The sequence below is a fragment of the Neoarius graeffei genome, chromosome 13, assembly GCF_027579695.1.
Source record: "Neoarius graeffei isolate fNeoGra1 chromosome 13, fNeoGra1.pri, whole genome shotgun sequence".
NCBI classification, from domain to species: Eukaryota; Metazoa; Chordata; class Actinopteri; order Siluriformes; family Ariidae; genus Neoarius; species Neoarius graeffei.
The window spans coordinates 67,549,354-67,561,774 of record NC_083581.1 but is presented as its reverse complement, the minus strand read 5'-3'; the positions used below and the strand labels follow the sequence as shown (position 1 = coordinate 67,561,774).

Here is a 12,421-nt window from a genome sequence, read left to right as displayed (position 1 = left end):
TTAACAGAAGTCAAAGCAGATGCAGAAAAAGGGTTAAAGTATGATGTTCTTATCTCATAAGCTTAGCACAGGTCTAAAGCTCTGGGGCTTTGTCCTTTGCCGTCTTTGTTACTGAAGCACCTTTTAGTCCTAGACTCTGTCAGAGGGCCATGTGATTTTGTAACAGGCCTGCTCGAAATGATGAAGTGCTCCCCTCCCAGTTTTCCCAATTTAAAAGTGTAACTATAAAATTGTAACACAGCACACAACTCATAGCCTTTAAACGCCTTTAATGGATCAGCTTTTGGAAGCATTAAAGTCGAAGGACATGGAAGCAGCCATTTAGAAAAAAAAAAAATGTTCAAACGCAAATGATAATAATGTAACAATCACAAATCAACCATCACAATCAACATTTATAACATAAAACAAAACAACAACAACAAAAAAAAGGTAGAAATGAAAGCAGAACTGGTCGGACATGACAGCGGAAAAACGTTAAACGAGAAAATTTGAAAATTTCTACCCAAGAGACATCTCTATAGGGGCTTTAACTTAAGAGAACAAAGGTTCTTCATAGATATGTGCGTTCTACATGCACTTCAAAAGCTTTTATCCTTTAAGAACAAAATGCATAGAAAACAGTAAACACAATAATAATAAAGACATCCTCATCACTGGTGATGGAGTTACAGGGGGGAAAAAAGTGAGCCTGTAGATGTAAACTCAGGAGATTCGGTTCAGGACTTATTGCCAACAGGATACAGAACGTGACATGTTTTGAAGAAGAAGGACTAGCTCCCACAAATATAAAAAATATTCAATAAAGTTTATTGTGGCAAGACTTTGAGTTCTACGTCAATGTACATCTTAAAACTGCAAGTTAAGCATGCGTTGTTTCAAAACACCAAATTACAGTCACTCAAGTTAACAATTTTTTTTAACCTGTATGCACATTAAATACTGATGAAGTCATAAATCTTTTTTAAAATGTTTTAAGGTTAAAAAAAAAAAGGAAACAATTAAAAAAAAATTTTTTTGACAGTCATTTCAGTGTAGGAGTTTAAAAAAAATGCTTGAAGACTTTGAAAGTGTGTTAGAAAGATTCCCTTTTCACTACGAGACATTATAAACTAATGAGAAAGAACTGCTTTTGAATATACGCTCGTCGATAATAAAAAGGGAAAATCTACAGGGTGTCTGATACGTCCGGAAAATCGATTCAAATCATTCTACTCTTACCAACATGTGTGTCTGAGAAAGACGGTGAACATATTGAGCAACATTTACTTGGGACACATCAGACATCTTGTAGTTTCTTCAGGATTGTCAGTTATCCCTGTGGAGGAACCGTACAGGTTCTACAACGCAGTGTTTCGCCATTACAAAAATTTCTAGTAGAACCCTTTTAAGAAGCTAAAAACCCTGAAATCATCAATTCTGTGAAGAACGTACACTGATCGAATAGTGTTAATGCAAATTGCTGAAACTCTTTAAGGGGTTACTGATCGTGTTCAGTTTTAACATTAATAGCAGAAAAAAATAAATACAGACCCAATACTTTAGATACGTTAAAAAATTATTCTACAGTAAAAGACAGCTGGCACAATTTGTTCACTAGTTGTTTTTTTTTTTATGTGTCGTCCTTACAATTAAAAAAAGTTAGGAAATTTCACATTAATCCAAAGATGATATTACTAAATGAGTCTTATACAGCTGTATGTTAAAAACATGTAGATTTTACACACACACACACACACACACACACACACACACACACACACACACACACACACACACACAATACCCTTTTTGATGTAGTGCAGTAGCATCCTCGACATCTTGCAATGTGATGAGATTATGACGTGAGGATTACAATCTGGTAGAACATTAAAACACACACACACACACAAACACACACACACACGTCATCAGCCTCCACAATCTTTACAGCACCCCCTCCCCCCACACCTCTAAAAACAACGAGCCTGTTTAAATCCCTTTATTTCCGTTCGTCCCAGCTTTGCTCTTGGTTTGACCAGATAAATGAAGCTCTTGGTCCATTCAGCCACACACACACACACACACACACACACACACATTCATGCAAAACACTATGGCCTGAAGCATGATGCTAAAAAAAAAAAAAAGTTAAAAATATAAAGGTCACTCTGTCTGACTCGTGTGTCAGCCTGCTGTGATGAAGACTCTGGGCCGCTGGAGCTTGGCTGCTGGAGTGACGTTTAGTGTGAGGAAGAGGAGGGGATGAGGAAGAGTGACGGGTGAAGGACAGACCTGCTCCTCTCCCATCTGTCTCGCTCTCAGTCCATCTCTCTCTCCGTCACTCAGCAGGCTCTGGGTCAGATGGAGCGAGGAGCTGCTACGGGGTCAGAGGTCACTGCCTCCTGTCCTCCGTCTCTGATCTGGAGAAGGCCATCACCACGTCCTCCGCACCTGACATACACACACACACACGACAGTTAAGGAGGTGACACTTCTGAAATAACCAAGAGCGCGCGCACACATCTGGCAAATAGGAAGGTGATGCTCCTGAAATAACTATATTCGAGGGTAAAACACGCACACAGGCAGAAAGACACACAGAAACAAATGAATAGACAGATACACATGAAAAGATGCAGTTGTTTATGTCCAGTGTTTAGATATGAGCATGAAAAGAAGAACGGTGGAAGATGATGATTACACACACAAACACACACAATAAAAATTCAAGTTCAGGAAACAAACAAAGCAAAACACAAGCTCCTGCTGTGCTTCAGCATTTTTCACAGATGTTACTGCCATGAGTGTACAAAGAGGAGTGTGAAAACAGGACAACACTTGTTTCAAACATGAGTAACTACACTCCACGGCTGGAGAATTTCATCACCGAATCAACAGTAATAAGTTACGCTGCGGTCATGGACACGGTCATTAAACCTGCCATCTACGTTACCGCAAAGTGTTTAAAAATGGAAACATGCCAGAAAATCAGAGTTAAAAACATAAAGTCGTGATAAACCAGAGTATGAACTGTAACAATGCTATTTAGTGCAAAAGTTTGCATAGCCTTAGAACAAGGAGAGAGAAATTACAGCAATAAGACGTTTAGTGTGTATGCTTTACAGATGTTTCATCATTGCCACAAGTATTAACAAGAGTGCTCCGAAAGCACAATATCCCCCGCTGGTAATTGTGCCATAACTCTGGTAAAATGCGACTGAATTGAACAAAATGGCTATATGCATATTACTGACGTATAACAAAGAATCCTGTCAAGTTTCATGAAATTCCTCCAGAAATTGTGAGAGAAGTTGATTTCAGAAGATGAGTACCCTTCCCAGGACGAACAGACATCGCCACGACATGATCCCCCTTCGGGCCTTTCAGCCAGCAATGGATAATAAAAATTGTGAGGGAAGTTGATTTCAGAAAGCAAGCACACCTTGATGAAATTGCCAAAGTACAAGTTTGTTAATAATCAAGAGCATAACTCTGGGAAAATTTGCCCAAATTAAACGAAATTTCAATATGTGTATAACTGTCATATAACAAAGCCTTTTGCCAAATTTGGTGAAATTCCTCCACAAATTGTAAGAGGAGTTGATTTCAGAAGAACGTACACCCTCATGAAATTGTCAAATTATAAATTTTGTTAATCAAGGGCTGTAACTCTGGTAAAATGTGACTCAACTGAATGAAATTACAATATGCGTATTACCGACATATAACAAAGAATCCTGCCAAGTTTCATGAAATTCCTCCATAAATTGTGAGAGGAGTTGATTTCAGAAGAACGTACACCCTCACAAAATTGTCAAAGTACAAGTTATTTAATCAAGGGTCAAAACTCGGAAAATTTTTACAAACGAAATTAAATCATGATATGCGTATTACCGTTATATAACAAGGACTTTTGCCAAGCTTCAAGAAATTCGGCCAAAAATTGAGAGAGGAGTTGATGTCAGAAGGCAAGCACACCTTCGTGAAATTGTGAAAGTACAAGGTTATTAATCAAGGGCTGTAACTCTGGTAAAATGCGACCAAATTGAACAAAATTATAACATGCGTATTACCGACATATAACAAAGAACGCTGCCAAGTTTCGTGAAATTCCTCCAAAAATTGTAAGAGGAGTTGATTGCAGAAGGAAAACACACCCTCATGAAATTGTGAAAGTACAAGGTTATTAATCAAGGGCTGTAACTCTGGTAAAATGTGACCCAATTTAACGAAATTACAATATGCGTATTCCCGACATATAACAAAGAATCCTGCCACGTTTCGTGAAATTCCTCCAAAAATTGTGAGAAGAGTTGATTTCAGAAGGTGAGTACCCTTCCTAGGATGGATGGACAGACAGACATCGCCACGACATAATCCCCCTTCGGGCCTTTCGACCAGCAGGGGATAAAAATGGTCAAATAGTGTATGTGTTTTATATATAATATCTCATCTCATCTCATTATCTCTAGCCGCTTTATCCTGTTCTACAGGGTCGCAGGCAAGCTGGAGCCTATCCCAGCTGACTACGGGCGAAAGGTGGGGTACACCCTGGACAAGTCGCCAGGTCATCACAGGGCTGACACATAGACACAGACAACCATTCACATTCACACCTACGGTCAATTTAGAGTCACCAGTTAACCTAACCTGCATGTCTTTGGACTGTGGGGGAAACCGGAGCACCCGGAGGAAACCCACGCGGACACGGGGAGAACATGCAAACTCCACACAGAAAGGCCCTCGCCGGCCACGGGGCTCGAACCCGGACCTTCTTATTGTGAGGCGACAGCGCTAACCACTACACCACCGTGCCGCCCTATATATATATATATATATATATATATATATATATATATATATATATGTGTGTGTGTGTGTGTGTGTGTGTGTGTGTGTGAGTCCACCAGATTTTCATACCAGATGCTCAGATTATGGATTTTGAGTTCTACCTGCTGCATTACACTACTAAGCCTCCATATGCAGGAAATACAAACCAAAGTGAAATTGGACAGAGGGAAGTGACTGTAAATCTGACATGAAATCATGTGCTCGCAACCCAAAATGGTCCATTTTCCAGGCAGAAAGCCTTCAAAATGTCCATGACGTTTCAGCTAGGTCTAAAGTGTATTTTTGGACCAGAACGACACTACTATTACTATGGATTTGCAAAACAGCTATAGATAATTTAATTTGATTCCTCACTGATTGATTAACACCATGACAAATTCATTTTCGGTGCTGTGCCGATGTCGTCAGAATATTAGGAGCTGATACTCTAACATGGGACCAACTTTAACCTGTACAAAATGTTACCAACAAAGCTAGAACTGCTGTAGATACAAGAGGGTCAGTCAGTCATAAAATGTGTTTTTATTCTTTCTAACCTCTGAACATGCAGTGTTGAAAACATGGAAACCCAGACTCAGAATCAGTCAGTACATGTACAATGAATGCACGCTGTCAAGTGTTGACTTATTTCCGGTTCTGGACAGTAACTACATTTAAAACGAGCCCCTGTCTCAAGTCGTCTAGAACCAGCCTCAGTCCAACACACTCATGGATGCTGTTAAAAGTGGTAAATGTGTCCTGTAGGGGCGCTATTGAGGTGATTATTTGTTGATAGTTACTGAATCAGTCAGTGAAAACGGTGCGAAATATCGAGCGCTTTTCAATGTTGTTTCTATACATTCAGTAAACAGAACATCTGGGACAAAAATCTCATGGCACGACACGCGCACACAGATATACGCATATATACAGTGGGGCAAAAAAGTATTTAGTCAGCCACCAATTGTGCGAGTTCTCCCACTTAAAAAGATGAGAGAGGCCTGTAATTTTCATCATAGGTACACTTCAACTATGAGAGACAGAATGGGGGGAAAGAATCCAGGAAATCACATTGTAGGATTTTTAATGAATTAATTGGTAAATTCCTCGGTAAAATAAGTATTTGGTCACCTACAAACAAGCAAGATTTCTGGCTCTCCCAGACCTGTAACAACTTCTTTAAGAGGCTCCTCTGTCCTCCACTCGTTACCTGTATTAATGGCACCTGTTTGAACTCGTTATCAGTATAAAAGACACCTGTCCACAACCTCAAACAGTCACACTCCAAACTCCACTATGGCCAAGACCAAAGAGCTGTCAAAGCACACCAGAAACAAAATTGTAGACCTGCACCAGGCTGGGAAGACTGAATATGCAATAGGTAAGCAGCTTGGTGTGAAGAAATCAACTGTGGGAGCAATTATTAGAAAATGGAAGACATACAAGACCACTGATAATCTCCCTCGATCTGGGGCTCCACACAAGATCTCACCCCGTGGGGTCAAAATGATCACAAGAACGGTGAGCAAAAATCCCAGAACCACACGGAGGGGACCTAGTGAATGACCTGCAGAGAGCTGGGACCAAAGTAACAAAGGCTACCATTAGTAACACACTACGCCGCCAGGGACTCAAATCCTGCAGTGCCAGACGTGTCCCCCTGCTTAAGCCAGTACATGTCCAGGCCCGTCTGAAGTTTGCTAGAGAGCATTTGGATGATCCAGAAGAGGACTGGGAGAATGTCATATGGTCAGATGAAACCAAAATAGAACTTTTTGGTAAAAACTCAACTTGTCGTGTTTGGAGGAGAAAGAATGCTGAGTTGCATCCAAAGAACACCATACCTACTGTGAAGCATGGGGGTGGAAACATCATGCTTTGGGGCTGTTTTTCTGCAAAGGGACCAGGACGACTGATCCGTGTGAAGGAAAGAATGAATGGGGCCATGTATCGTGAGATTTTGAGTGAAAACCTCCTTCCATCAGCAAGGGCATTGAAGATGAAACGTGGCTGGGTCTTTCAGCATGACAACGATCCCAAACACACTGCCCGGGCAATGAAGGAGTGGCTTCGTAAGAAGCATTTCAAGGTCCTGGAGTGGCCTAGCCAGTCTCCAGATCTCAACCCCATAGAAAATCTTTGGAGGGAGTTGAAAGTCCGTGTTGCCCAGCGACAGCCCCAAAACATCACTGCTCTAGAGGAGATCTGCATGGAGGAATGGGCCAAAATACCAGCAACAGTGTGTGAAAACCTTGTGAAGACTTACAGAAAACGTTTGGCCTCTGTCATTGCCAACAAAGGGTATATAACAAAGTATTGAGATGAACTTTTGTTATTGACCAAATACTTATTTTCCACCATAATTTGCAAATAAATTCTTTAAAAATCAGACAATGTGATTTTCTGGATTTTTTTTTCTCATTTTGTCTCTCATAGTTGAGGTATACCTATGATGAAAATTACAGGCCTCTCTCATCTTTTTAAGTGGGAGAACTTGCACAATTGGTGACTGACTAAATACTTTTTTGCCCCACTGTATAATTCAGAATTCATTGTTCCATCAATGATGGCAAACCATCCTGGCCCAGATGCAGCAAAACAGGCCCAAACCATGATACTACCACCATCATGTTTCACAGATGGGATAAGGTTCTTGTGTTGGAATGCAGTGTTTTCCTTTCTCCAAACAGAACGCTTCTCATTTAAACCAAAAAGTTCTATTTTGGTCTCATCCGTCCACAAAACATTTTTCCAATAGCCTTCTGGCTAGTTCACGTGATCTTTCGTAAACTGCAGACGAGCAGCAATGTTCTTTTTGGAGAGCAGTGGCTTTCTCCTTGCAACCCTGCCATGCACACCATTGTTGTTCAGTGTTCTCCTGATGGTGGACTCATGAACATTAACATTAGCCAATGTGAGAGAGGCCTTCAGTTGCTTAGAAGTTACCCTGGGGTCCTTTGTGACCTTGCCAACTATTACACGCCTTGCTCTTGGAGTGATCTTTGTTGGTCGACCATTCCTGGGGAGGGTAACAATGGTCTTGAATTTCCTCCATTTGTACACAATCTGTCTGACTGTGGATTGGTGGAGTCCAAACTCTTTAGAGATGGTTTTGTAACCTTTTCCAGCCTGATGAGCATCAACAACACTTTTTCTGAGTTCCTCAGAAATCTCCTTTGTTTGTGCCATGATACACTTCCACAAACATGTGTTGTGAAGATCAGACTTTGATAGATCCCTGTTCTTTAAATAAAACAGGGTGCCCACTCACACCTGACTGTCATCCCATTGATTGAAAACACCTGACTCTAATTTCAACTTCAAATTAACTGCTAATCCTAAAGGTTCACATACTTTTGCCACTCACAGATATGTAATATTGGATCATTTTCCTCAATAAATAAATGACCAAGTATAATATTTTTGTCTCATTTGTTTAACTGGGTTCTCTTTATCTACTTTTAGGACTTGTGTGAAAATCTGATGTTGTTTTCGGTCATATTTATGCAGAAATATAGAAAATTCTAAAGGGTTCACAAACTTTCAAGCACCACTGTATACCTATGATGAAAATTACAGGCCTCTCTCATCTTTTTAAGTGGGAGAACTTGCACAATTGGTGACTGACTAAACTTTTTTGCCCCACTGTATACATTATATACATAAGTAAAAGAATCTGAAAATCTCCCAGCGTTGTGCTTTCTGAACGTGATATAAATATTCTACTAACCTGATGCTCGCTCTTTGCCTTTATAACAGCCTCCAGCCTTTTTCATATCCTCTCAACAGCTTTTACAGCCTTTCAGTTATAATATCCAGCCCATGTGCAGCCAAGTCCCCTGGACATTCCACCTGAAATCCAAACCTATTCTTTGACAGATCAATTTATCTCTGCCACATACTTATTTTTCTATGCGATGTGAATTGCTATCACTTTAACAGCTGGAATTATACGTTTGGTATATAAATTATAAAATAGAAGCACATCTTTTTTTTTTTCTGTTGCACTCAATTACGGTCATGTCCACTTATGTTAATGATGTCTTATTGAAGCGATATTGATGATCTTTGCTAAACCACAAGAGTTTAATAATAAAATTATTAAACTCTTGTGGTGGCATTCTGAAATAATTACAGAGTCTAATTATGTTTATCATTAGCACACACATGCACACTTTCAGTAGAGTTGGGTCAGAATGTTTTCGTAAGCCAAACTATAATAAAAATTTCAACCAGACTTGTACATTTTTCAGTACTCGCATGCACGTGTTGATCACCTGTAAGTTACCAAGCACATTCATGGCACAATTGATTTAAATTTAAAAAACAAAATGATGAGTAAAAAAAACAAAACAAAAAAAAGAGTGCCTCCTATGTGCGATGTGTGCCAAATCCTACAATAACGCAGCTCAGCCACTGCAGTGCATCATCTACCACGGACACACACTAACTCTTCCTTCATTTACAGCATGCATTACTTTTTTACTTTTCATTAAAACACTAATTGCTTTCTTTCAAGGTCATTAGTAAGACTGAGGTTCAGAAATCTTCACTAAATGTGCGTGTGTATGTGTAATTTAAATAAATAAATTAATTAATTAATTTAACTTGCCAAAATAATCTGCATCTAAAATTGCAAGAACTTGAACTAATTATACGATCTGAAGTTGATCGGTCAGGGTTCTTGTTAGTACATGAACCTAACTAGATTTTCAGTAATACCATATTTCTTGTGTATAAGCTCCTGCAAATTATTTATGAACAAATTCATTCGTGTCCAGCTTGACAAATGAGGCTCAGTGTAGAGCCCTGCACTCCCGTGGGAGTCCTGCGGGACTCGCGGGACCCGCCGCAAAGCAGTGCGGCGCGGGACAAATTTTGAAAGCTCATTGCGGGCGCGGGTGGGAGCAGGAGTGCACATATGCGGGCGCGGGCGGGAGTGCACATATGCAGGTGCGGGCGGGAGCGGTGATAAGCTGCAGTCCCGCTAACTAAAAACGTGTTTAAAATAAAATTTATAAATTATTAATTTATGTCCATCATATATAATTTGTGCTGGATATTTTATTTGGCATTAATAAAAACATTTTAAGATGCCTAAATTTGCAGAGAGAGTCAGATTGCCAGATTGAGTGAGGAATGGCATCTTAAATTTGCCACTGATCACCCTAACGGGCAATCCTTTGATCACTCAAATGACTCGCCGTTCACACCCAGCCTCCAGTGACCCACACTAACATGATGCCTCAATGACACCTTAGATGAGCTGGTCATCAGAATTCTGATTCTGATCCAGGACAGGATAAATAACACTTGTACGTTTCCGATTCCTTTCCTCTTCCGTGTTTGAGATCTCCGATCATGGCAGAAGAGCAGAGCTCCTCCTTTACTGAAGCTCACAGTGCTTCAAAAGCAAGTGCTGCTTTAAAAAGAGGTACATTTACCGTTAAAAAGTCAAGAGTCCTGAAATCGGACATTTTAGTTAGAAATGCTTTACAAATGTAAACTGGGTTAGCCTAATGTTTTGTATGGCTGAACAATAAATATACCAAATTTCCACTTGGAATTACATGCTCGCCTGTCTTTTTTTATTGTTTATTATTATTATTATTATTATTATTATTATTAGAGACAGTGACGAAGGCAACAGCCGAAACGTTTGTCTCCTTCTGCTGCTAAAAACAACTGAAAAGAAATGTAACTAAAAGAATAAGTTCAAGAGTGCGATCCATCTCTCCTTTCACACTAATTATTCATAGGAGACGCACCACGGGAGAGCGCATACTTAAATGATTAGCCCACTTAAATAATTATTATTATTAGGTCTACATGCTGCCATTTCAACATTCCGAATTCAGAAACAAGGTAAATAATAACAAACGTGAACATGAGCTGTAGATATTTATGCTCAAATCCACTCAAAGTAGGGGGCGGGGCACCATCACGCTGTGTCAAGACAAGAACTTTATGAGAAATAACGCGAACGTCTGCATCATGCGGGATTTGCGAGCGGGAGCGGGACAAAAAATATGGCAGGCGCGGGCGGGAGCGGGACTGAAAATCATAATTCTTTGCAGGCGCGGGCGGGACTGAAAAATCATAATTCTTTGTGGGCGGGACTACACAATGCGGGCGCGGGAGGGAGCGGGACTGAAAAATCTGACCTGCGCAGACCTCTAGCCCAGTGTGAGTAAGCAGTTTCTGTTTGATTGAGGTTTACATGCCAGAGAATATAGGCCATTATCATGAACATTTTATCTATTTATCTACCAAGCTTTCCTAAACTGACAAAAATAATTATTGATTTCAATACCGAGCAAAAAGTGTGATTATTCTTCTCACCCTAAATTCTTTCATAGAATTTTTACAATACAAAAGTGAACTAAAGACAATCATTCTGTAGCTCAAGATCTTTCGAACTCCATCATCGATCATGCCGAACGGTTTCCTGCCGACTTTTCATGGTATGCAATGGCCAAACTGATCTCACACAGACACGCTACAGGACCTTTACAGTATCGACCCCTTGTGCGTGATGTCACGCATCACCTGATAATTTCTCCTGGGGGACAACCGGACACCGTCTTTCCTGTAAACACGTGTTAATCTGTCCTAAATATGGTTCCTTTTTGCGCTGTTTTTGGTTGTTCCAGTCGTTCAAATAGAGAAAAAGATAAAAGGTATTACTATCTCCCTGGAACTTTGTCTTGAACTTCTGATTGTGGCTTAGGAACTCGACTTGGACATTTCTTTAGAAAGGAAGCATCTCTGATCTGGGAGTAGGAGATTTTTTTTTTTTGACAGCAGTAGGAAGAACCCAGTACGCTTTAATTTTTTTTTAAATTTTTTATCTGTAACAGTCAGTGAATCCCTTCGTTTCACTCCAGCTTCGATAGCCTACAACAGCAATACTATGTGAGAACAGCTCTCTCCAAGGCCTGCCATACAGTCACAGTGTGCGGCCACGATCTTGCCCTTTTTTTTTTTTTAACTGACAATCCAAGTTTTTTCGGTCATTCTTTGCAAGTGGTTAACCTGGAATGGAATATAGGTTGTTTTCAGTCACGTGGCTTCTGCTTGCGAGTTTACTTCCGCTGAATGAAGATATGGTCAGACAAATCGATTTGGCTGCCGTTATGTAAAGAGCGAGTGAAACCGTCTCCGACTATTTTTGTAGTTTAGGCCACGTTTACATTAGACCGTATCTGTCTCGTTTTCTTCGCGGATGCACTGTCCGTTTACATTAAAACGCCTGGAAACGCCGGGAAACGGGAATCCGCCGGCGTCCACGTATTCAATCCAGATCGTGTCTGGTCCGGTGCTGTGTAAACATTGAGAATACGCAGATACGCTGTGCTGAGCTCTAGCTGGCGTCGTCATTGGACAACGTCACTGTGACATCCACCTTCCTGATTCGCTGGCGTTGGTCATGTGACGCGACTGCTGAAAAACAGCGCGGACTTCCGCCTTGTATCACCTTTCATTAAAGAGTATAAAAGTATGAAAATACTGCAAATACTGATGCAAATACTGCCCATTGTGTAGTTATGATTGTCTTTAGGCTTGCCATCCTTCCACTTGCAAGTGGTAAGTGACGCGCATACCCGAT

General features: G+C 40.4%; 1 protein-coding gene across 1 annotated transcript in view; it reads right to left on the bottom strand.

The window, feature by feature from the left end:
* Window positions 1-1,702: 1,702 nt before the first annotated feature.
* ctnnbip1 (catenin, beta interacting protein 1) overlaps window positions 1,703-12,421 on the bottom strand; it is a 117,534-nt gene continuing 106,815 nt past the window's right edge. The window contains exon 4 of the mRNA XM_060936986.1: window positions 1,703-2,433. Coding sequence (XP_060792969.1) covers window positions 2,375-2,433 — 59 coding nt within the window. The 3' untranslated portion in view covers window positions 1,703-2,374. The remainder of the gene's footprint in view (window positions 2,434-12,421) is intronic.